The sequence below is a fragment of the Symphalangus syndactylus genome, chromosome 19 (genome assembly GCF_028878055.3).
Source record: "Symphalangus syndactylus isolate Jambi chromosome 19, NHGRI_mSymSyn1-v2.1_pri, whole genome shotgun sequence".
Classification (NCBI taxonomy): domain Eukaryota; kingdom Metazoa; phylum Chordata; class Mammalia; order Primates; family Hylobatidae; genus Symphalangus; species Symphalangus syndactylus.
In genome coordinates this window covers 13,468,907-13,495,828 of record NC_072434.2, presented here as the reverse complement: position 1 = coordinate 13,495,828, position 26,922 = coordinate 13,468,907, and the positions used below count along the sequence as shown (strand labels likewise).

Here is a 26,922-nt window from a genome sequence, read left to right as displayed (position 1 = left end):
GCGAGGAGGAAAAGATGCCTCCTTGACTTCAAACCTGAGCTGCTAGGTGAATGGTGCAGCTTAGGTTAAGAAAGGTGGTTACAAGTTTATGGGGTAGAAATATTGAATTTGGCTTTAGACACAGTAATTCTGATACCTGCAAGACATCCAAGTCAAAATGTAGAATAGGTAGAGGGATACACAGGTCTAGAGCTCAGACTTCTAGGTCAACTGTGTAGAAGCAGCAATGGAAGCCCTGGCAGTAAATTAAATCACTGAAGACAGCATGTGGAATAAGAAAAGGGGCTCCAGGACTGAGTCCTGAGAAATGCTGACAATTGTAGGTTAGATAAAGAGGACAATTGAGATAAAGATCCTGAGTTTTGTCCAGAATAGGGTAAGAGGAAAACCAGCAGAATATGGTATCATGGAAGCAAAGGAGAAATGTGTTTCTAGAAGAAGGGAGTGGTCACCAGTTCCTAGGCATGGCATGAGTAAGTGATTATTGATACCACTGCTCATTATCTGGCTCCTACTTACTGCTTCCTGCTCATTTTCTGCCATTTCCCAAAATCCATCCTCTATGATTTAACACCAACTTGTCTAACTTCTCTTGGACCATGCGATGCTTTATCTTTCATCCTCCCTTTTCATATGCAGCCCCATCTCATTCAAGGCCTCCCCATGCCCTGAACAACACCCTGTCCCAGAACCACTTGGTGAATACCATCCATCCTTTAACATCCTAAGCCTATCAGGAATCATTTACGCTTAGGCCTTCTTTGACCACCTCCTCCCCAAATGGAATCAATACCTGTCTCATTCTGTTCTTTTTGTTCATCTGGTATAAATTTCTATTACGGTGCCTATCCCAATATATGATAATAACTTGTTTACAGTCTGTGTCCTCTACTTCACTATAAGCTTTTTGAGGGCAAAAGCTTTTTGAGGGCAGATGCAGTTTGTATTGTGCTTTTTTTTTTTTTTTTTTTTTTTTTTGAAACAGAGTCTTGCTGTCACCAGGCTGGAGTACAGAGGCATGATCTCGGCTCACTGCAACCTCCGCCTCCTGGGTTCAAGCGATTCTCCTGCTTCTGCCTCCCAAGTAGCTGGGATTACAGGCACGTGCCACCACACCCAGCTAATTTTTGTATTTTTAGTAGAGACGGGATTTCATCATGTTGCCCAGGATGGTGTTAATCTCCTAGCCTCCTGATCCACCCGCCTTGTCCTCCCAAAGTGCTGGGATTACAGGTGTGAGCCACCGCACCTGGCCTGTATTCTGCTTCCTATAACTATGCTTAACACAGTGTCAGGTACATGGCTGGCTTCAACAAATATTTTTGGACCTTACTAGAAGCTACCTAAACGTCACCTGAGGAATGCAAATGTCCTGGGCTGGGATAAAGCATCATGGAAATTGCTGACACAGAGCAAGAGGCAAAGACAATTGAATAATAACAGCCATCATTTAATGATTGCTTCATTTGTGCCAGAAACTGCCTAAGTCCCTTGCAGAGCTCTATCTCATTCACTCTTCAGCATACTCTGTTTCATAGGCGCTTATCGTCATCACCACACCCCATTTAATAGGGGCTATCATAACTATCACTTTACAGATGCAGAAATAGAAGCTATAGAAGTTAAGTCACTTGCCCAAGGTCAGGCCCTAGCAAATGGAGGAGTCAGGATTTGAAGGAACCCAGGTTTGCTTGACTTTAGAGACCTATACCCTTAAGTCCAACTGGCATTTGAGCTTGGGGAAAATTCCTTGTGCTGATTCAAACTGGTAAAGTACATTGTTTAATCTGGAAGTGGTATGTAGGCAGCAGGGTGCAGGTAATTCTAACCACACCACCCATGGCTATTCAAGGCTCCCAGCACAGTCTGCATGCCCCAGCAGCTGGTGGCTCTGCTTGACCAAAAGTTATGAAGGACAAAAGCAGAATGCCTATAAAGTCTGTTCCTTTGCCTTGATTTGTACCAGGGGCAGGCTGGAGGGTGCCCAGAATGAGCCAATGGCTGCAATGTGAGACACTAAGTTGGGAGTGGAAGTGAAAGGTCAGGAGACCAGAGCGGAGGAAACTAAGCCAAGTTGCCAGGTCTTGGGCAATTTCAACACCAAGGCTCTGAGCCAAGGACAGGCTACTGTGCTTGAAATAACTTCCCAAGAGAGCCTTAACTGGTCACTTTGCCCTCTCTATCTCAGCACTGACTTTTAGGTCAATGTAACTAATATTGATTAGCCCCCTATTCTATGTTAGCACCACGAAAGATACAAAGCTTTGGTCTTCCACAGAGCTGAGGCAAGCCCACAGGAAACAACGAGAGAGTTGTACAAAACGGTAATCAATCCAGTGCCAACCTGTACAGTACAAGCCCCAAAGGCAACTGAAATTCACAGAAAGGAGAGATCAGGGTGTGCTGCCATGGGCAGTGGTAGCTTCTTGGAGCACAGGAACTTGAACTTGACCTCAAGGAAGAAAGGAAGACAAAGTAGAAAGAAGACAGCATTTCAGGTAGAAACAACAGTGTGAGCAAAAATAAATGAAGAGCAGCAATGAGAATGAATTGTTTCTTGGCCTGTGAAGAAACCTCTCTGTGGAGCAAAGGGCTATTGTGGGAGAAGAACAGGAGAAGATCAGACCATAGAGGTCCTGAATTCCAAGAATACTAAATCAAGCAAATTCAACATGCAGGATCCAGGAGTCCATTATGTGGACAATGAGAAATGATCTTGGGCTTTAAACAGGCAGTTGACAATAAAAAATTAAATTTTAGGGAGATTCATTTGGTGGTAGTGTTTAAGATGAATTAGAGGAGAAAGGATTAAAAGCAAAACACCTGTCCCCTCAAAAACCTGAATGCTTCTTTAAGCATCTACTAAAAGTTGGACTGCATGCAAAAACAAACAAACAAACAAAAAACAATCCCTTCCCTGCCAGGCTTCACAGTCCAATGGAAAAGCCATTCATTAATCCCATAGTTACCCATTAAGGACCTATTATGTGCTAAGAATTATACTGGGCACTGAGGACACAGTGAGGAGCAAACCAAAGTCCCCACCCTCATGAAGCCTATCCTCCAATGCACACGGAAGACAATATAAAACCAAACCATTAAGTACATCCACATAGAGTCAGGTAAACAAGTGCTATGAAGAAAAAGAAAGTAGGGCACTGGGTGGAGAGTGGTGGGATGCAGTAGTCAGGGAAGGCCTCTCCAAATAACTGCCATATTTCAAGCCCAGAGAACAAATGAAACAGAGATGTCACTGCTAGAAATAAGGATATGGAGAAGAAGACTTAGCTTGTAAGAGTATAGAGAAGGTAAAGAGTCTTGTTTTAAGTGTGTCAAGCTGTGATAATAGCAGGGTATCCACACAGAAATATCTAGACTCTAGAACTCTAGTCTATAAGACCAGAGGAGATAGAGGCTACACATATAAATTTCAGTGTCTTCCATTGATATCCGAGTGATAAGCAACTTTCTTTCTAAAACTATGAAAGTAACTAAGGATCTAAAAAAAAAAAATTTCAAGTGGGGTAGTCTTAAAACTACAAATAGTCTTGTCATATCTCCTATGATGACTCCCTCCCTCCAGCTGCCTGGAGTCCCAGGGATGGGCAGTGACTTTGTGTAGGCAGCAAGCAGCTGGTAAAAACATAATAATTATATTATAATAATTATTATAATAATAACAATAATTATTATATAATTATTATAATTGTAATAATTATTATATAATTATTATATTATAATTGTAATTATTATTGAATTGTAATTATTATTATTATTATTATTATTATTATTGAAGCTCATTTAGAACTAACCATCCAAAAGACCTCTTTCCCCTGTGTCTTCAATCCCCAAGGCAGAGTGGTAGGGACAGTTCTATCCCTCCTCTGCACTTACCCCTTGAAACACACACACCCCTTTGTGACTTTACCCTCTGCAGATGGCTCTGAATGTCTTAATGTCTGAGAGAAATGGATTTAGAAAGCAAAATATAGAAATTTTAAACTAGCCCTTCCTACCTTCCTAGAAGTGGCAAGAGTTAAATGTTGAGATAGACTCAAGGGTAGGATGACTATTTCAGTTTGCCTGGAAGTGTTTCAGTTTGCCTGGAAGCATCTCAGTTTTAGCACTGTGAGTCCTACATTTCAGAGAACCCCTCAGCCCTGAGAAAAATAGGATGGTTGGTCACCCTATGGCTTGGTTTGACCATCATAGCTATAACCTGTGTCTTACCTGCATGCATGACACAACACAGTGCTTTACTTCCCTAAAAATGACATCAGCCCCATTAAAGTATGTGTTTACTTTCCAAGCCCTACCTAGTCACCTTCTACCCTAGGAGCCAGGTTCTCTTTTCCCCACCCAGACAGAGGAGCTGCGCTCAGAAATTCCCAGACATGAGTTGACACTGGATTCCTTAACCTTCTACTCTCATCATCTCCTGCTCAGCCCCAGCTACCACTTGAACTAGGAAGATCAAATCTACCAATGACCTCCGTCCATGGCACTTGCTGCCCCTCCTCTGTCCAGCTGTTACCAATATAGCTGCTGGAACCTGGAGGTCAAAGTCAAATTATCAAAAACAGGATCTGAGCTGGTGATGTGCGCTAACACAGCAAATCACAGGAAAGGGGAACCCCAGGTAAATTACAGCCTTCTGACCTAGGAAGACATGTGGTTCGCGTCTCTGAGTTACAGAAACACAGGAAATGCTTACTGGACCAGTCAATTTCAGAATTTTGGGTCCCAAGCTAGGCTGACTCACCTTCAGAATGGAAACCACGTGACAGCTCTCATATCAGGGCACACATCACACTCTCTTCCAGAAGTCAATGGGTTTGGAACCCTAACAGATATTGGGAAAGCTCACTAATCATTCCTGCCAGTTATCAGAGGTTGCTCTGAAATTATAAGGAAGATTCAAAGAAAATGCCAAGACTGATATTAAACTCGGCGGGAACCCTTGTTACAGAATTTTCCTGCCTGACAAGGTTAAAAGAACAATAAGCAGGAAACACAATCCTCCAGGAATAATCAATCCTATTTGGCCCCGGTCACCTTGACTCAAACAGACTAAATTCTAAAATGTAGAATTTCAAATAAGCTATTTAGATAACCTTGACCATTCTCCACACACAAGCCCTTGCCTGAACTATTAATAGTCAAGGCAAAGGGTAGTTGTTATTGCTGCCTTTTTAAACTGAATCAGCTGAGAAATTGCTTCAGACCCCCCAAAGAAAGATTACTGTTAACAATTCAAAAACTGAAATATTTGATCCCTGAGACAGCCCTTTCCCCCGACCCGCCCTTCAGGGCTCAGTCTGACCGACTGCAAAGGCTGTTGCAAGATTGCATCACTGACCTTTGCAATTTTCTGGCCAGTTTGATTTCCCCTTCTTTCCCCTGTCCCCTCCCTTTCTCTGCTTAAAGCCCTTTGGCCAATTTGCCTCTCCTTTTCCCCAAGTTTGCTAACCCTTTGGCCAATTTGCCTCTCTTTTTCCCCAAGTTTGCTAACTCTGGCATATCCATAACCAAAGCCAAATTAGAACGCTCCCTCAGCCCCAGGTGATTATATCTAATCCTGGTCAAAATCAATCCTACATCTTCACACGTCCAAGAGTACTCACACTCTGGATTCTTACCTAAGCTGTCTACTACACGCCCTTCTGCCCACAAACTGCTTCAAAGCTGAAGTTGAGCTGGAGCAGTGAAGTTGTACCCCCAAACCCAGGAGAGTGGCAGAGAATTATTGAGGAGAGCATGAAATACTTCCATTCTAGAATGGCAGATGAACTTCTACCAACAGCCCCTTCCATACTTGACCCCCCTACCCCCAAGCTCCCAACTCCACTTCTCAAGTGGAAGTAAGAACAATTTGAATTTGAAGGCTGTTCCCTGATACATGGAAGTACATAAGGAAACAGCTCGCAGGCAAAGAGACTAATCTCTCTCTCTCTCTTTCTTTCTCTCTCTCTCTCTCACACACACACACACACACACACACACACACCTCTGCGCATAAAAGCACCATCAATGAATAGTTTTCTATCAACTGACTCTAGCCATACATGCATGCACCTCTAAATAAAACCAACCAGGCAGGAAAGAAACAATATTAGCACATATTGCTTTATCCAAGCGTGACCTGTTCTGTTCTGTTACACATATCCCTCCCGCTTGCCTTCTCCTCTCTGATGCATTGCCACACGCGTGGGAAGATGACAACCCTTCCGAATAAAAATGAAAGCTTTCTTCTTTAGATGGAACCCCCATATTCCCTCATTATTTATGTCAGGCTGTCCTGGACACTGACACCAGTAAGAAGGTGCCGTCGTGTCAGAAATGTCCGCGGACACCTCCGTGGGCTCCGGGTCCTCCCCTGCGCTCGCCTGGAGTGGGACCTTCGCGTGCACAGCGGCCCTCCCACGCGCCCCGCTGCGATGGCCCCCCTCGCCGGGTCCCCTAGTTCACACAGTCGGAGCGTGCGCAGCGCGTGGCCACCTCCTGCCAGGTCCCAGCCGGGTTCCAGCCCCTCCTTTTCCCTCCTCTTCTTCCTCCCCCTCCCCGTTCCCCTGGCTCTGACCGCACTGGCCTGGGCCCGACAGCCCAGGAGGCGTGTCTCGAAGAAAAGATATAAGCGGCCCCCGGACGCTAAAGCGGTGCCAGCAGCGGAGTCTCCAACTGGAAGAGCTGCAGCTGCCAAGAGGAGGAGAACGCTGAGGCCGGTCGGACCGACGGACGGACGCGCTGACCGCCGCCAACTGCAGCTCGCGCTGCCTCCCGCTCGCGCCCTGCCACTAAGGTAGTCCGCCTTTCTATGAGCCCTCCCCAAGATAAGCTGGGTACAGGGTGGCGGGAGGCGGCAGCCGTTCTTCGGTGGCTGAAGTCCCCCTCCTGCTGTCCTCCTGCATGCAGGTCACTCCCGCCTCCGAGAGCCCAGAGCCGAGATGGAAACGGTCCAGGAGCTGATCCCCCTGGCCAAGGAGATGATGGCCCAGAAGCGCAAGGGGAAGATGGTGAAGCTGTACGTGCTGGGCAGCGTGCTGGCCCTCTTCGGTGTGGTGCTCTGCCTGATGGAGACCGTGTGCAGCCCCTTCATGGCAGCCAGCCGTCTGCGGGACCAGGAGGCAGCCGTGGCGGAGCTGCAGGCCGCCCTGGAGCGACAGGCTCTCCAGAAGCAAGCCCTGCAGGATAAAGGCAAGCAGCAGGACACGGCCTTCGGCGGCCGGGCCCTGTCCAACCGGCAGCACGCCTCCTAGGAACTGTGGGAGACCAGCGGAGTGGGAGGGAGAGGCAGTAGACAATAGACAAATAGACCGAGAGAGGAAGGGAGAGACAGAGGGGGCACGCGCACAGGAGCCTGACTCCGCTGGGAAAGGGCAGGAGCACATGCTGTTTTTTATCTGGACTTAACTTCAGAGAAACCGCTGACATCTAGAACTGACCTACCACAAGCATCCACCAAAAGGAGTTTGGGATTGAGTTTTGCTGCTGTGCAGCACCGCATTGTCATGACATTTCCAATACTGTGTGAATTATCTAAATGCGTCTACCATTTTGCACTAGGGAGGAAGGATAAATGCTTTTTATATTATTATTATTAATTATTATGATGACCACCATTTTGCATTTTGAAATAAAAATCTTTTTATACCATATCTCATCTAATTCCTGAGAGGTGTGGTGTCCTGGGATGGGCAGCAGGGAGGGTGAGCAGGTGGGTGATGGTGATGGGTTCTTACCTGAGCACTGCAGAGGGAGCAGCTTCCTGAGGGTCAGACACTTGCTTCATACCTAGGAACTGTGTAATAAGTTACTACATGCACATAAGTCTGTTGAGGACTTGTTTTTCCTTCTTGTTAGGGGTGGAAAGAGAGAAACTTTTATACCTTCCATGAGATTTAGCATTTTAAGATCAAAAGGTAGATCAACTTCTGAGCTAAAGTGTGTGGGAGATAACTGATTAATTCTAAGGCAGAAAAGCTCTTTGTTCCTCACATCTGTGCACCAGAGGTTCCCATGGCTGATACCTTTTTCTTCCCAACTGTATTTTACAGAGAGAGAGAGAGAGAGAGAAGGGAAGAAAAGGAAGGAGGGAGGTCTGGAGGTGAAGGGAAGGAAAGAAAGGAAAAACTATCTACCTGGCAGGACAAGAGATAAGGTCCCAAGAACACCAAAGCAGATGATGAGTCTAGCTCTACCCAGCCTTCCTCCCCATGAATCCAGATCATAGTAAGAAACTCTGGGCTAGAAAGAGAAAAAAACTGGTTGTTACAGATCTGAGTCCTCCTCCTCCAGTGTACACGGCTTCATCTGTATTAATAGCTAATTCAGTGACTCTATAGGGCTCAGCAAAAGAAATTTTAAACTTCAAAGAAGTAGCCAGGAGCCAGAGGCATGGCCTTGATGCTAGTCTCTTCACACTTTTCATGTCACCTGTCCTAGTCAGGTACTGACACTTCACTCCTTTCATCAACAGCTATGCATTTTTGCCAAACATATCACCGGTTCATACCACTGCCTCTGCTCAGACTCTCTCCTTCATCCAATGCCCTACACACATCTCCATTTCATTTCTGCCAACTCAATTCCTACCCAGTGTTCCTGGCCCTGATCAAAAGCCATCTCTTTCTGAAATCTATTCTTATCACTCCCAAAGGAAAAAAGCAATCAGAATGTGGTAAGATTAATCAAGGAAAAGAAACATATTTGGTGTTTTAAAGGAAAAGAAGAATGTCGGTGGCACCATGGCTCTCCCAGTTTCCAAAATGGGAAATTCAGCCCTATACCAAGGCAGAGCCTCACTTTCAATGTCCAAGAAACTTCCTAGGAACTGACTCAGTTTTATCCTTCCTGCTGGTCTTCCAAAATGCCTCTTTTATTAATTACTCCTTTACCCATTCAGTTACCACCTTGTCTGGCTCTCAACTGCTCAAGCCACCCCCTGCACCCTCTAGCACATTCACCCTAAACAATCCCTTGTCAGACTGTCTTCCTTTAATATCTTTCATTCTACTGCTCCTCAACTCAAAAACATCTGAGACTAAAACTCTTATGCCAGGTTTCAGTGCCTCTGTGATATGCTTCCATCACAGCCGGCCGTCTTGCCTGATTTCTCAGGCTGCCTAGCATGAACCCTGGTCCCCTCCTGTTTCCTTCTGGTTTTCTGCACCTTCATTTACATTACTCTTCCAACTGGAATATCCTCCCACCCACTACCTCCACATCTTCTAAAACCACATACCTCAAATTCTCCAAGGAAAGTATGATTCCAAATACAGGTATTTTGCCCATTGTCAAAATACACGTAAAATCGTGTGCTCTGATTTTTGAGATGGAGTCTTGCTCTGTCACCAGGCTGGAGTGCAGTGGCACAATCTTGGCTCACTGCAACCTCTGCCTCCTGGGTTCAAGCGATTCCACTGCCTCAGCCTTCCGAGTAGCTGGGACTACAGGCGTGCACCACCACGCCCAGCTAATTTTTTGTATTTTGGTAGAGATGGGGTTTCACCATGTTGGCCAGGATGGTCTCGATCTCCTGACCTCATGATCCGCCTGCCTCAGCCTCCCAAAGTACTGAGATTATATGATTATTTAGAAGGTAATGCCTATGTTTTGAAAGTTTGCCTATACATAAAAAAAAAAGTTCCCTAAATATATAAGTATGCCTATATGTTTTTGTGTAGAAGGAAATTCCCCATGCCTATTTTTATTCAAATTACCCAATCCAATCAAATCTGAGCTATTGAAATCTCTGTTCTCACTGGTCTTCTCAATTCTCTGAGTTCTTGTAGGCCATACAGCCTGAGTCTCATACCGCATCACTCAGTAATGGACTTTTATTCTTCCAATTGTTCTGTGGGCTGGGTCATGTCTCTTTTTTTTGTTTTTTTTTTTTTGAGACGGAGTCTCGCTCTGTCGCTCAGGCTGGAGTGTAGTGGCACGATCTCGGCTCACTGCAAGCTCCACCTCCCGGGTTCATGCCATTCTCCTGCCTCAGCCTCTCCGAGTAGCTGGGACTACAGGCGCCCGCCACCACGCCCGGCTAATTTTTTTGTATTTTTAGTAGAGACGGGGTTTCACCGTGGTCTCGATCTCCTGACCTCGTGATCCGCCCGCCTCAGCCTCCCAAAGTGCTGGGATTACAAGCGTGAGCCACTGCGCCCGGCCGGTCATGTCTCTTATAGTATAATCTTCTTGAAGTAAAGGACCATGTCTTCTTCAGTGTTCACAGAAATCATTAGGTCCTAGGCAAATAGTAGGTTCTTAATAAATACTTGATTGTTTAATTAATCATTTATGAGGCTAGAACAGTGATTGTAAATGAAAGAAGAAGCAATTTTGTCCCTCCAGAGAACATTTGACAGTCTAAAGACATTTCTGGTGTCTGGGTGAGGGGAGGGGGCAGGACTGCAAGCATCTAGAGGGTAGAAGTCAGGGGGCTGTTAAACATCTTCTAATGCACAGGACAGCCCCCAAAACGAAGAATTCTCTATTCCAAAATGTCAGTAGGGCAGAAGTTGAAAAATTCTGGGTTAGAGGAAAGTAAGGAAAAACGGTTTGCTTAATAATTTCAGAATCGAAGTTATGAGGTGGTCTCACAAGGCTATGTCTGGTTATGATCAAACATGTTCCTCCCCCAACACAGGAACAAAAATTGTCTTTTGTCTTATGCTGCTTGGTAATTTTACCAACAACCTAGGAGAGGTAGCAGAAGTTATACTTATCAGTTCTGTTGGTGACACAGAGCTGAGATAGCACAGTCAGAACTCAAAACTCAATAGGCTGGAAACACGCATCGAAGAAAAACCAACTGAAACTGAATAGGGAAAAAGATACAGTACAGAATTCAGATCCAAAAAACCAATTGCACGACCACAGAATTTGAAAGACATATTCTAGCAGCAGATCATGTGAAAAAGACCTAGAGTTTTTTAAAATTTTTAACTGACTCATTATAATTGTACACATTAATGGAGTAAAATTTGATGTTTCCATACATGAACGCATCGTATAATGATCAAATCAAGGTATTTAGCATAGCCATCACCTCATGCATTTATCATTTCTTTGTGGTGAGAACATTCAAAAGCTTCTCTTCTAGCTATTTTGTAATATACAATACCTTACTGTTAACCATAGTCACCCTACTGTGGAAAAGAACTCCAGAACTCTTCCCCCATCTAATTGAAATTTTGTACCCCTTGACCAGCCTCTCCTCATCCTCCTCTCCCCTATCTCCCCCCAAGTCTCTGTTAACCATACTGATCTGCTCTATACTTCTATAAGATCAGTAAATATACATACATATACATATATATATACATATTCCACATTTAAGTGAGATCATGTTCTATTTGCTATTTGTCTTTCTAGGTCTGGCTTATTTCACTTAACATAACATCCAGGTTCATCCATTTTGTCTCAGATGACAGGATATCATTCTTTTCCATCGCTGAATAGTATTCCATTGTATACATATACCACATGTTCTTTATCCTTTCATCCACTGCTGGCAACTTAGGTTGATTTCAACTCTTGGCTATTGTAAATAGTGCTGCAACAAACATGGGAGTACAGATATCTGTATATACCCACCAGTGGGAATGCTGGATCTTATGGTGGTTCTACTTTTAATCTTTTAGGAACCTCCATGCTGTTTTCCATTCCATTAGGGGCTCTGCTAATTTACATTCCCACCAACAGTGTATAAGCATTCCCTTTTCTCTACATCCTCGCCAGCACTTGCTTTCTTTTGTCTTTTGGTAAGAGCTATTCTAACTATAGTGAAGTAGTATTTAATTGTGGTTTTGATTTGTATTTCCCTGGTGATCAGTAATGTTGAACATTTTTTTTCATATATCTGTTGGCCATTTTTATGTCTTCTTTTGAGAAATATTAAGGTCTTTTGCCCATTTTTAAAATTAGGTTACTTGGGTTTATCTTGCTATTGGGTTGTTTGAGTTTCTTATACATTCTGGATATTAACCCTTCATCAGATATATAGTTTGCAAATATTTTCTCCCATTCTGCAGGTTGTCTCTTCACTGCTAATTGTTTCCTTTGCCGTGCACAAACTTTTCAGTTTGATGTAGTCTCATTTGTCTATTTTTGCTTCGATTGCCTATGTTTTTGAGGTCTTATCTAAGACTTTTTTGCCTAGTCCAATGTCTCAAAATATTTCCCCTATATCATCTTCTGGTAGTTTCATAGTTTCTGATTTTATGTTTAAATCTTTAATCCATTTTGAGTTGATTTTTATAGGCATGCATGACTTAACAACGGGGATACATTGTGAGAGATGCTTTACTAGGCGATTTTGTCATTTGTACAAACATCATGGAGTCTACTTAAAACATACCTAGATAGCATAGTCTACTACATACCTAGGCTATATGGTGTAGCCTATTGTTCCTAGGCTATAAACCTGTATGGTATATTACTGTACTGAATATTGTAGGCAATTGTAACATAATGGTAAGCATTTGTATACCTAAACATATCTAAACATAAAAGGTACAGTAAAAACACATTATTATAATTTTATAGGACTACTATCATATATACAGTCCCTCATTGGCCGAAATGTTATGTGGCATGTGACTTGATATCATGAGAGGTCAGGATCTAGTCTTGTTCTTCTGCAGGTGGATATCAAATTTTCCCAGCACCATTTATTGAAGAGACTGTCTTTTCCCCAATGTGGGCTCTTGGCAACTTTGTTGAAAATCAGTTGGCTGTAGGTGAGTGAATTTATTTCTAAGCTCTCTATTCTGCTCCGTTGGTCTATATATCTGCTTTTATGACAGTATCATGCTGTTTTTGTTATTATACCTTTGAAGTTTATTTTGAAGTCAAGTAGTATGATGCCTCTAGTTTTGTTCTTTTTGCTCAGACCCGAAGATTTTTGGTGGTTACAGCTCAATAAAAGCCAATGAGGGCTTATAACAGGACCACTAAAACAAATTAATGCTTCATTAGTAGAAGTATAATGTGCAGAAAAAGAGAAGAGCAGGTGGCTTTGTTATACTTTGCATTCTGTCAGGGTGAAAAACAAGGCGTTTAAATCGGACTGCCTGGATTTGCTTGGGTTTGCATCTTGACTCTCCTATTTGTAGTTCTAAAACCCAGGAAAGTTATTTATACACACTCTCTCAATTTACTTAAATTCTTTCTTCATCTATCAAATAGTACCTTCCTCAGGGAAAATTTTGCTGATTAAATGAGATAATACACATAGAGTTCTTACAGTTATTACTGTTACAGTTACTACCTTGCATATAGCAGGCTCTATCAGTCAATGAGAGTTATTATTGTTATTGTTAGTATTTTAAGACAAACCTCGACCAAAAAAATCTACTTAGATTAATTAGAGTGACTAGGGCAAATAAAAGTCCAGAAACACTATCACATACAAAACAATTGAAGAACAATAGAGATATTAGATTCAGTAGCTTTACATGACAATTGCTCCAAATAGTTCAAGAGCTGCTATATTGGAGAGGATAAGACTTATCTGGCTCAAAAATAGAGAACTAGCACTATCAAGCAGGATTACAAGGAGGCAGATATTATTAAGATATCAGAGTAATTAAAAAACATAATGAATTGCCTTGTGATATATAGTAAGCTCCCCATTACCAAAAGCCTTCAAGCAGGGGTTGGAAGTCATCTGCCAGGGATGGTATAAACTGGAGAGGAGATTCCTGGACTTGGAGGTTGCATCCAGTTGTAAGATGCTAGGATTCTGTCTAATATTACCACCAAAAAGCGGATGTATTTCCCTTTCCAGCCTGTCTGTCCATATCATCCCTTTCTTTAAATGCCTCTTTATTCTTTTTCTCAGCATATTGGTAAATATGTTTCCTTTTTGCTCAATTACTATTAAATGTGATAAATTTAATTCCAAAAACAAATTATTTCTTGATTAAGCTCATCTAACTAATGCTTTTGCCTTTTATAAAAATACCTTAACCTACTGGTCAAACCTCATAGTCTCAAATTTAGTCATAGTGAAATGCCTATTAAAGTTATCTTCCTCTTCACAAAACACCACAAAATTTGATCTATTTATAGAAATAAATATATACAGTTTTGTGCTATATTAGATGCCATCTTGCACTATATTGTAATGAAAACAAACAGTAGGTATCAACTGAGAATATTTAAAGTTTCCCACATTCTTAGGAAAATTGGATTGTTCTGTAGTCATGCTAACCGGAACTAGTAGGAAACCCACTGGCTTAATCAATGACAATTCACCTGTTAAGCTTTTAGAAGCCAACCAATCAGTGATAGGCCCTCACTTCTGAGAGTCAACCAATCAGGAATGAACTCATGCCATTAAATGCATCTCAGAGTGCTAACCAATCAACAAATAGTCATGCTTCTATAGCTGATGTTAGCCCATTTATGTCTGGGAAAGTACACCAGTCCCTGACCTTCGTGCATCCTTGAAACCCTATATGAGATCAGCAGCCTGCTTTTCAGAGAGATTGAGCAGCAAAGCTTTCCCTTACTATAATGAGCAATAAGTTTACCATTTTTATTTTATTTTAGACATTAAGTGGGGGTCTCATCATTCTTTGACAATTCTGGAAGCTCTACTGTGATTGTTTTAAAGACCTTCTCTTGGCAATATTCCAGGGAACATGGGACCAACAGGTACACTTACTGGACTCCTTGTGCCCAAGTGCATTTGTCCTTTAGATCTGCCACCCGGTGAGAAAATCTCAACAATAACCTGAGATCTGACTAGTTTCATTAAGTTCTCATTGCTTCTGTGATTTGCAAGCATACAGGTCTTTGTATAAGATCATTTTGCCTAATTCTTTCTATTACATAATTAGAAAATTTAGTCAACAGGTACACATTTTAGTAAACGATTATACCTAGACTTTTGTATAAAGTCATTAGGCATTTTGTTTGGGAGGTACACCATTGAGTAATTGGACATAGGCTTGGTATAAGATCATTTGATATTTTGTGTGGGAAGTATATCACTGGGTAGTTCAACATAGGTCTTTTTATAAGTTCATTAGACCTTCGGTTTTGGAGGCATAAATATTTTTACCATTAAACTGTTTATTCCCCTCCTACTCTCTGTTTACTTTTGCTTGTCTACATTAAAAAGTCTTATTGTATTTTTTCTGTATTGCCTTATTTCTGATATAAAGGAGTGTTCCAGAGGAAATGAATGGAGATATATACTCCATAAGTTACCAATCCAGTCCAAGCTAGTCCTCAGCGATAACATTTGGAGGTCCAGTAGACTGAAAACCAATTTGGGAAAAGGCAATTGGTCAGATCCACAAAAAACTTTGATGAGAGCATGCCCTGTCTTGTCAGTCTGTGATAGGACACTTTTAGTTTGTACACTGGGGTGAAAGATTTTGTCAGGTCATTAATTATGTGGTCCTTTCTAACCTTTGCTTAGAAAGGGAACCCAAGATACCACTCACAGGCACACACTTTTGCTCAGTGGCATCTCTTGTCCTTCTTGGTTTCTTCCATGTCAAAACTGCAGTCTCCACTGGAAGAACTCCTGCTATCCATATAAAATTGCCCTATAATCCTAACTCTTGTACTTATTTTGGTAAACTGCAAAAATTAATGTTAGAATAGCAATGGCCATCACGTAGAACTTCTGACATGTCAAAATTAATAAATTAAGATATTTAAGAGGAGCCCCAGAAAAATTAGGAGACAAAGCCCCAAAGAGGCAATAGTTAGCTTCTTTCATTGGTAAGCTAAGGCTTCAAAATAAAATTTTAACTTGAGAATGGTCTCTCTCAAAGACTCTGATACCATCTAAAACCCACCCTCCTTTCATTACTCTGTCTTTCTACTCAGCTTTACCTGACCTTCAACATGAGCCACCCCTTTCTTCTAAGTTCTCTCTGGAAAAGAGTAATCACATTGTAAAATTGCTAAACCAGAGGGGAGCCCTAAAATGCTGAATTTAAACCCTGGCCTGAAGCAAAATTAAAAGTTATCATGAAAGATTTTCCTAAGCCTCAGGGGTGGTTGAGCAGAAATTAGTTAACAATTCAGGATTTTATTAGGTACTTATTGTTCTGGATTAAACATCTGTACCAAATGATTCAGTTAATTGTTAGTCCATCCAATAGAGAAAAAAAATTGTAAGCAGTAGGGTAAGAAAAAAATTAAATAACTCAGTTGTGCAAAATGAAAAACAAATGCCTTAAGTGGACAAGAAAAACCTTGAAAATACAGTACAAAAAGCAATTTCAAAAAAATCTTTCTTTTAAAAGTATATTAGACAAAGATTAAAAATTGTAAAGTAAATAAAAATGAAAAGAGACTTCAGAAAACTTTCAAAGAGCATTCTGGAGTACACTCAACAGCTCAAATAAAAGAAACATTGTCTTATATTTTTCTATTAAAGGGCTGAAATATGAATTCGGGGATTTAATGAGAAAAAAGTAATTGAAATATGAAACTGACAGCTTAGAAAATATCCAGTACATAGCTAGACATTTTCAGAGAGCTCTAGAAAGTAAATAAGCTAGAAATCAATAGAACGTATGGTTCTCTACATAAAAAAACTTGCCCCTGAAATGAAAACAAGACCAAAAAGTCTTGTATGTTCTAAGAATTGGGAACATATGGAGAGGGGTACTTGTAGATATTGCAAGCAAAAGGGTCATTCAAAGAACCAGTGTTCCACGTTGGCTAAGTAACAGAAGGATGACTATCCAAAATCTGTCTAATGGTGCTTCTCCAAAGGAGACATTAGCACCCAACAATTACAGTCCTTCCTCTGAGCTTGTGTCCCCAAATCTCAGAGGGGCCAGTGCACAACCATGTCACTATACTCTCCATCAGGGCATAGCTACATTTACTATGGCTTACCACTCTATCCCCAGCCTCTAGCCCAGTGCCTAGCATAGAGTAGGTGCTTATTAAATATCTGTTGAACAAATGATGAAATAGAGGAAGAAAGTACATTTTTGTTTTGACATGCTGTAGTCCCTTCCTTAGTCCAGAGATCACAAACCTCTGAATTGGGATGTGACTCTCTCTGTCATTAATCGGCAAGAATCATGTTAGAATTATTGTCCCTACTTATGGATTCTCTTTCCCTTATACATCCCATTGCAGATTCCTGTCTTCCCTTTACCATCCACTCCAGCATCAGCTGATGCAGTCACTAAAATGGTTTATAAGTCACATATGAGATTCCCTAAGGAGTTCATAATTGAGAAATGTGTGGACACACAGACCTCACAGAATGCACTGGATCACTAGAGTCTCTCCTGGTGAAAAGGGAAAACCTGCCCAAACCCAGTTTTTGTTTCAGTAACTTCCTTTGAGACAAAGCCAGGAATCTGAGAGTAAGCACCTGCTAAGGGTGGGACAGGGGCTCTGTCTGTTATGCCTCTCCCATGTTAAGAGCTAACAATAGTAATGGATAAGTCTCCAGGGCAACCAGGACCACTTCCAAGCATTCCTGTCTTGGGCTGCCTCGAGGGCTCCTCTGTCCTTTGGGGAGTACTGACTGATGCCTGATGCCCTGAACTGGCCCACTCTGGCTTCTCTTTGGAGCTGTCTCTGCAGGCGCCTCCTGGCTGCCAGCTCTGTCCTAGCATAAGGGACTTCTTCCTTGGCCTGGGTTTCACCTTCTTGTATCAGGTGGCAGACCAGCTGGTTTCAGTCCCAAATCAGGTCTTCTGACTCCTCCCAGAAACCAACCAACTTCTGAGCAGGAAATCCTGCCCCTCCCCAAAGAGTGGGAAACCGCAAAGGAAGAGAGAGATGAAACAGAAGGAAAGGCAGAGGAGGAGGGAGAGAGAAAGAGAAGAGAAGAAAAAGAAAAAAGAACATCAATAAAAAGAAGTCAGATTTGTTCGAAATCTTGAGGTAAGACTTTTAAAAATCACATTATATATAATAGTATCACCATTTGTATCAGGGCCTAGTACATAGTAGGTCCTCAAAAAAACTGCTATTGAAATAATTAATCTATTGAAATGAACAGGAGGGCTGGGCTAAAGAAAAATTTCAATGTGAAATGCTGGACAGAAAAAACAAGAAGAAACGCCCGATGAGCTTTTGAATGTGTAGGAGGGATGATATGATAAGATGCAGATGGAACCAGAAGTCTCTTGCTGGCACTGACAGCATTCTGATCATTGCGGGACAGAAAGTCAAGTTGGAACAAAAAAGTTGCAAAGATAGTATAAAAAATGTCCGCATGTTCTTTTGGAATTACAGAAAGACTGCAAGAATTATAGAAATGTTGTAAGCAGTTTTTAAATCAGCTTTAAACCAATGACAGAGCACAAACACTATGCTGTATCTTGGGAAGTGCTTAAACGCGCTGATACCTGCATGTTGCAGCCAAACATCAGCTAGTTTAATGTTATTAACATTTAGATCTAGAGTGTTGAAAAGGCTCATTTTATTTCCAGAAGTCTTGTTCAGTGGACCAAGGGAGGCCTAAATGTGTCCATCAAAATTCTTCATGTGCTATTCATCTATCCCTTAATCCTAGTCCAGCTGGGCTGTTCAGAATACTGACCCTCTGAGCCCTAAACGGGCCTCTTCAGAGAAAATCCCAACACTTGTTTCAGGTCAAGGAACTAGAGAAACCTGACAGGAAAGGGAAATACCATTCCCCACCCTCACCATTTACCCAAACCTTCACTTGCCATCAATAGACCATATCATCCAGAGGGTTGTGGTTTAGTGATCCAGTCACTTGGAGAAATTAAAATAGCTGGATGCATGCTTCAGAAAACATCTACAGACAACGATGATGTGTTTTCACAACAGTTGGCTTTTAAGAGTCCAACTCCTCTGACTTTTCCAACAAAGCTTACCAGTATCAGAGGGACAAAATTGAAGTGTTTCCTTCAGTGTCAGTGTTTCTCTTTGGGGTCTGTGTGAGTTCATCAGAGTCGGAAGCTGAAAGGAGGGTGGGAAAGGTAAGGAGAGATGAAACAATCTCACTTCTGCTGGCTTGCCAAGGTTTGAAAGGAACTGCCTCCCTGTCATTAGGATGATATGAAAATAAAATCTAAAAACCCTAGCTCTTTCTTTGTACTAATTTGAGTACAGCTAAAAGTTCCCTGCGTCCAATTTCTGAGCAAGAACAAATATTAAAGGTAATCTAATTTATTTCTCCTTGTTTGCCAGATGAGGGAATTGAAGCCAAGACAAGGGAAGGGCCTTGCCCAAAGTCACATGTATTGTCAGTGATGGAAGGGAGACTGGAACTCAGTTCTCCCAGAGTCCCACCCAGGAGCCTTTTAAGAAATCATGAAAACTTTACAGGAAGGTACCCCAGATGTCCGAGAGCTCATGAACACCGCAGCTGCTGACTAAATACAACATTCAGTTAAAAGATGCTCAAGTAATCTTTCCCTGGCAGAAATAGAAAGAAGAAAAAGATTTCCCCAATAGTTCAGTTTTTCCAGAATCTGTTTTATAACTGCTAGGAGACTAGGGAGGAGAAAGATTTAAGGCAGATTTGTCACGAGAGAACTAGAATATTTTACATTCCTACCACTGGATCAGCATTTTACACGTCTCATTTCTTTATGTAATCTTCATATTATCCTCATTTTACAAATAACATTGTTTTAACTTTGCTCAAATTCACAGAGGGAATAAGATATTATGATTTCTGGAGCTCTTGTTGGTAAGCCCAGGATCAGGCTCTGGAGAGACATGGCTAGTTCAGCGACTGTTTCAGCCTTACTCAGGCCCCTCCCCAACACAGACCCTTGCTCTAGCCATTCAGGCTACCTGAGTTGCCTCCAAAATGCCATGCTTTCTAGACTTCTTGCCTGAATACATGCAGTTCCCTCTGCTTGGGTTGCATTTCTCAACATCCTCATAACTTGTACTTAGCCTTCAAAACTAGCTCCAGGGCCACCTCCCAGAGCCCTTTCCTGCTGCCATGGCCTGTCCCTTCTGTACTTCGACAGCCCTCTACATACATTCCTATTATAGTATACATCATGCTATGGTGAGCTCTGATTTACTTGCCAACTTTCCTTGTACTTGACTTCAATCTCCTCGAAAGCAGACACCATATATTAGTGAGCCTTTGTATTCCCAGCGCCTAGCACAATTCCAGAGATGTATTAGTGCTCAATAAGTATTTTTTTAAATGGACGAACAAATGAAATATTTCCCCTCCTTTTCTTCGAATAAAACCATGCAATAAAAAGTCTTGTTTCCATGTTCTTGACTCTTCAGTAACTTGGGGGTAAATAAAAGATATCACTACTTAAGCTTCCTCTCCTTTCAAGCCTGACAAGCCACTCAGAAATAGCTATCTAGGGTTAAACTTGGCACTCTGAACAGACATTAATTTCTGCATCCTGACAAAATGCTTTGATGACAGTAGAAAAATTTATATGCCATAAGCCACAAGGACAAAAAGACTGGGAACATGGGAACAACAGAGATAACAACAGTTAAGGAATGTCAACACTCTTGGAAGATGGAAAGTAGATGGATGAGCAATAAGGGACTTAGCAAACCCAAGACTGCTGGAGTCTGAGTGCTCATGATGGGAAACCTCAGGAGTTGGAGGAACAGGTGGGGGTAAACGTAGCAGAAGACCCTTGGCCTCTACAGCTACTCCAGCTGGAGAAGGAAAGTTTATTTTCTGGAGTAACTTAACAAAGACACACCAGGCTCAGGGACATCAGACACAGCAGAGGGTGGGGTTAGGCATGGAGCTGGAAATAGCGAGATTAGAGAAAGACTCCATACTGAAAGATGAGATTCCCCAGCCCATTTTACTGGCTCAGCTCCCAGAACACAAACAGCCTAGCTCTACCCCTCTCCACCCACCCTACTCCAGCTTACACTAAGCAGAAGAATTAAGGATTCTTCCGTGTAGAAAGGACCCAACCAAAGAGACAAACACTACAGACATTGATGTGTGGTTCCTCCAATGAAACCGCCAGGGGCCTTCTGGATTATCCTACAGTGAAGTCCAAAAATTGACAAGCCCTGCCCTCACACACAAAGCTTCCAACAGCCAAGGAAGAGACTACAAAGATCACCAGGTGATATAGTTTGGATATTTGTCCCCTCCAAGTTGCATGTTGAAATTTAATCCTCAAGGTTGGAAATGGGGCATGATGTGAGGTGTTTGAGTCGTGGGGGTGAATCCCTCATGAATGAGTTGGTGCCATGCTCATAGAAATGAATGAGTTCTCACTCTATGAGTTCCTGCAAGAACTGGTTGTTCAAAGAGCCTGGCCGCTCCCACCCCTCTCTTGCCATGTGATGCCTGCTCCTCTTGGACTTCTGCCATGAGTGGAAGCAGTCTAAGGCCCTCACCAGATGGAGATGTCGGCACCGTGCTTCTTCTGCAGGCTGCAAAACCATAAGCCAAACAGACCCCTTTTCTTTAAAAACTACTCAGCCTCAGGGGTTCCTTTACAGTAACACAAACAGACAAAGACACCGGGCATGGGACAAAAGCTTTTGATACTGAAGACCTCAAGAGAGGAAATCTAGAAAGCCGAAGAAATAATTATCAGTAACGGCCACAGCAACATCAATATCCCCCAGAGATAAGGGAAGATAAATCATGAATTACGATCAAGAAGCCAATTTTTGGCTGAAAATAAACTTTCCTTCTCCAGCAGTGGCTCATGCCTATAATCCCAGCAGTTTGGAAGACCGAAGTGGGAGGATCACCCGAGCCCAGGAGTTCAAGACCAGCCAGGGCAACATACAGAGACCCCAGTCTCCACAAATAAAAAAATTAGCAGAGTGTAGTGGTGCATGCCCAGCTACTTAGGAGGCTGACATGAGAGGACTGCTTGCACATAGGAGGTTGAAGCTGCAATAAGCTGTGATGGCGCCACTGCGCTCCAGCCTGGGCAACAAAGTGAGACACTGTCTCAAAAAATAATAATAATAAGATAAAATAAAGAACCAATTTTTTAAGTATGGAGAAGAAAAAAGAGCTCTTTAAATGAAAATGCAACTGGACATTTAAAAATTAAAATGAAGGGCCAGGCACGGTGGCTCATGCCTGTAATCCCAGCAATTTGGGAGGCCAAGGTGAGCGGATCACCTGAGGTCAGGAGTTCAAGACCAACCTGGCCAACATGGTGAAACCCCATCTCTACTAAAAATACAAAAATTAGCTGGGCATGGTGGCGCATACCTATAATCCCATCTACTCAGGAGGCTGAGGCAGGAGAACCACTTGAACCCGGAAGGTGGAGGTTGCAGGGAGCCAAGATCGTGCCATTGCACTCCAGCCTGAGCAACAAGGGTGGAATTCTGTCTCAAAAAATTAATTAATTAATTAAAATTAAACTTAAGCATTGGAAAATAAAATTGAGGAAATCTCCCAGAAAATAGGACAAAATGGAAAGAGATTAAAAAAATAAGACATAGAAAGATAAGAAACTTAAAAGATCAGCTCAGGAGCTCTGATACCTTCTATTAAGAAGTCCAAAAAGACAGCACAGAGAAAATGAAAGAGAATAAAATAATCAAAAAAATTTCTCTAAAATTTACCAAAATACAAGATTTGAATTTCCATATTCAGTGGACCCAGTGGGTGCCCAACACAATGAACAACAAAAACAAAACTCATCAAAGCATATTATTGGAAATGTTAGAACCCCAGGAATAAAAGGACCCCAAAAGTCCTGGAGAAAGAAAAATAGTTCACAAACCAAGGGTCAGAAATCTGAACAGCAGTTGGACCTCTCAGTGTCAACACTGGAAGCTGGAAACTGAAAGGCAAGACAACAACATCTTCCAATTCTGAGAGAAAACTTACCTAGGAATCCTTATCCGGCCAAAAAACAATCAGGGAGAAGGTAATACAAGGACAAGCAGATGGGGCTGACCAGAACTGTCACACTGTCCTTTATTTGGCTGGGGTCTGATGGATTAATGCCCTCTTAAAGATGTTAAAAATGTGAAACATCATTCCCGCATACAAGGTCTCAAAACATTTCCTTATCATACATGAGGAAGTAAACCAAGAAAGAGAAAAACAGGAGTTCCCATTCCCAAAGGAAAGTCCCCAGATTCAGGGGACAAGAGGACTAAGGGCTTCAGTAAAATGTCTCCAAGAAAAAAATAAAGGAGCTCATAGATTACCCAATTAATTTGACCTATTTATTTGAATTTTATATCTCTTGTCAGAGGGTTTGAAGGACATGTACAACTAAAAAAGCAAACAAATCAAAATGAAGTGATTATTAACTCCCAGGAATTCAATGAAGACTAGAAGAAAAGAAATGCATCACAGTACACTATATTGTTCAGCTGTAAACAATTAATCATAATAATACAAACACTATTGATTTAATTAAAATTGTGATATTATAATATTAGGAATCTAGAAAAAAGGGAATGGGTGTTTGTGTGTTGTAAAAAAGCAAAATCCCAATATTTCTTAGCAGGAAATGAATAAGTAATTTCCAAAATTGCAAAATCAAATAGCAGTAAAAGCACATCGTTTACAAATGTGGAGTTGGTTTTCAGGGGAAAATAATTTAACATTTAAAAGCGATTGCCTGTCAGTGGGACCAGGGCTGAGAAAGGAAAGAGCAAGGATTGTTGTCACTAGTTGTAAACCTTTTGTACCAGGTGACTTTTTAAGCCCTCCTCATGTATTATATTAATAAATGTAAAAACTAGTTTATTTTTTTTTTTTTTAAAAGGAAATGGCTCAGTCATAACACAGCAGTCTCCCAGGAAATACATTCTACCTACCAGTCAGCATGTTGATGTCTGGAGCCATTAAATTAAGTCTCTAACAAGCTCAAGTTAAAAGTATTTACCTAATTACCCAAAGTAGAAGTTCGAACCGGTGTGTCTACAGGTTACTTTAGAATCACCTGGGGACTGTCAAAGAAAACCAGAGCTAGAGAACAGTTAAAGTGGTAAAAACAGGTTTTAATCGGGACTATTGCAGTGGGGGAAAAGAGATCTCAGTAAAGAACTGGACTCAATTCCAAATACACCACGGGCAAGTAAGTGATAATTTACACTCAAAGAGCAGGATGGTGACGGGTGGATGGAAAATTACTAAGAGGAAACATCAGGGTTGGGATAAGGAGGGTTCTGGCTGAACGGAAACAGGATTATTTCTGAAGACAGGCCAGGGTGGTCAGGCACCCCCTGGGGGATGATGGCAAATGAAAAAACCAATTAGGGATCAAGGAATCAGGTATTAAAATGGGGGGGTGGGGGGCGCGGTTCTTGCTAAACTGACTTAGCAGGATTCTTTGTAAAACTGGATTTTACAAGGAAGTGCCCAGATGGGCCTAGAAGGTTCAGGAGCCTGACTAAAGTTTGGCAAAAAAAATCTTTGTCAGGAGCTTTGTAAAAAATACAGATTCCTAGGTCCCACCCTTAATAAGCCAGACTCAACAGGACTTGGTGGAGTCTAAGGATCTGCCCTTAGTTCCCACAGATGATTCATGGAGGTTTGGGAATCACTGGACTAGAGTAGAAATCAGGAGTGTGTTAGGAGGAGCAAGGGAATCAGTTTACATGTATTTTATGTGTGTGTAACTATTTCTGTATATATAAGTCTCTCTCCTTCCCTGCTTCTTTCATTCTCTTTTATTTTCAGTTAACCCATAAATCCCTCTGGACTGCTGACGGCATTGCCAGAAATTAAGTAGCCATCCGAGCTCTCTCTCCCAATCCTGGGGCTCCCTCTGCTGGCAGAAGCATGTTAAAATTCTAGAAATTCTTCAGTTCCCTATTAGGTCAGTTTTTCGAGACTGTTGCCAAACCCTCAAATTTCATGAATCCTCCCATCAGATATAAAATACAAAGTGAAGCCTGGGAAAACCTTCTTGCCTTAAATTTGTGAATATATAAAGATTAGGAGGGAGCAGGACAAGGCAGAAATGAAAATGAAAGGTATATGCTGTGGTCAATACTGAGAAAGAGGAGACATTTGAGAATTTAAGTTCCCACCTTCCTCTTCCTAGCCCTCCCCCAGGAGATATGAATAGATGGGGAAGATGCATTTAGCTGCTTTCCAAAAATGCAAAGAAGGAAACAAGTTAGACTAAAAAGCTCACTGAATTTGGAAGCAGAAGGCAAGGATTCAATATCCACCCGTCCTCTACTTCCTCGATTCTCAAAAGAAGTGGTCTCCTTTTCCAGAGCCATGAGCCATATCATCTGGAGTATGACTCCATAAATCATATCCTTCCAGTGATCTTGTTTTTAGATTCTACTGGATCTTTCCCACAAACAGAAAGGACGCTCAGCCCAGCACACTCTCTGGCACAAATGCTCAATGCATTTGAGCATTTGAATGAAATGTGAATGAAAGTTTAACTCATTTCTATCCCCCAAATCAAAACCCTCTTTTGGATCTCCATGCTTCTCAAGTGCCTCAAAATTGTGGACCAGTAAACACTGCATTCCCTCAGGTACTTCACTCTTCAACTCACAGCATTTCCACTTTAGCTCCTCTGGAACTCTCTGGCAAAGATCTCCAATGATTCCTTTATGCCAGACCCCTGTATTCTTGGCACTTCTCACCTTCCTTGACCTCTCCTGTCTCACTGAGACCTGTTCCCATGGGTTCTGTGCTCTCTGTCCTCCTGTTCTCAGCTCATCCTTGTTCTCCTTCGCTGGCCCTCCCCTTCCGCCCAACCCTCAAACATGAGTGTAAGATTTCCCTCTTAGCCTTCACTCTGTCCCTGGTGGCTTCATCTACTCCTATGGTTGCAACATTAACTTCCATGATTTAATTCTCCCAATGCTATATCTTTAAACTGGACCTTTCTTCTGAGTTCCAAATACTTACCAGACATCTGTATCTGGATGTATCGGAATCAGTTCATCCATTAAACACTCAAAAAATGCTTACTGAGCACCTACCCTGTGCCAAGCACCATACTAACACTGGAGATGCAGGGCAAGCAAAGTGGAAATGGTCTCTGCCTTCCCAGAACTATCTAAAGGGAAAGGCAGACAGTGAACAGCTAGGAGTAAAAAGTGATGAGTGCAATGATTAGAGAAATGCCTAGGGTTCAGAGAGCACCTGGTCTGGTCCCCAGCATTCCCTGAAGGTGTGACTTTGAAGAGCAGTACCCGAATGATAAGGAATTGGGGCAAGGGGAGGTTCCTGGGGAAGAATTTCAAAAATTATGAAGAACTTGTAAAGCTATAATAGGTAGTTTGGACTTTATCCTAAAGACAATAAGGAGCCACTGAATCTTCCGAAGCAAAGAAATGTGCTGATCAGTTGTGGTGTGAAGAATTGGATGGATTACAGCCCACGGGGAACTTCACAGTGCTGGGATGTTCATGTCTTAAGTTGGATGGTGAGCCATGAGGCTTTTGTTTCATACTTATGCTTTATACGTTATTCATGTTTTCCTATATTCTTTTGTGAATACCAAATATTTCACAAGCTTGTTTTAAAAATTAATAGATTGGGGAAGGTGAGGTGGCCAGAGAAATGTGAGGATGTCATTAAAGCAGAAAACAGTGGTGGCCTGAGTTAGGATATGGTCTGGCTCTGTGTCCCCATCCAAATCTCATCTCAAATTGTAATCCCCAGGTGTCAAGGAGGGAAGGATCTGGTGGGAGGTGACTGGATTATGGGGGTTCCCCCATAATCTCATCTGTTCTCATGACAGTGAGTGAGTTCTCAAGAGATCTGATGGTTTAAAAGTGTATGGCAGTTCCCCTCCTCGCTCTGTCTCTCCCTGCCACCATGTAAGATGTGCCTTGCTTGCCCTTAGCTTTCCACCATGATTGTAAGTTTCCTGAAGCCTCCCTGGCCATGCAGAACTATGATTCAATTAAACTTCTTCTTTTATGTAAATTACCCAGTCTCAGGTATTTCTTTATAGCAGTGTGAAAGTGGACTAACACAGATGGTCACAAAGGGTGAAGATTTGGAGATGGTTCTAGAGATACTTAGGA

General features: G+C 42.0%; 3 protein-coding genes across 15 annotated transcripts in view; 2 read left to right on the top strand and 1 right to left on the bottom strand.

Moving 5' to 3' along the window:
* Nucleotides 1-26,922, bottom strand: part of LAMB3 (laminin subunit beta 3) — a 207,982-nt gene that overhangs the window by 92,411 nt on the left and 88,649 nt on the right. The gene's annotated exons all lie outside the window — the stretch shown is intronic.
* On the top strand, nucleotides 6,424-7,655 carry G0S2 (G0/G1 switch 2). Its single transcript, XM_055235169.2, has 2 exons — nucleotides 6,424-6,799; nucleotides 6,913-7,655. Exon 2 carries the CDS (start codon nucleotides 6,945-6,947, stop codon nucleotides 7,254-7,256), a length of 312 nt encoding a protein of 103 aa, XP_055091144.1. The 5' UTR covers nucleotides 6,424-6,799; nucleotides 6,913-6,944; the 3' UTR covers nucleotides 7,257-7,655.
* The window catches only part of HSD11B1 (hydroxysteroid 11-beta dehydrogenase 1), a 48,971-nt gene continuing 39,803 nt past the window's right edge, over nucleotides 17,755-26,922 (top strand). Inside the window, exon 1 of the mRNA XM_055235166.2 lies at nucleotides 17,755-17,880. The gene's annotated coding sequence lies outside the window, so the exon portion shown is untranslated. The remainder of the gene's footprint in view (nucleotides 17,881-26,922) is intronic.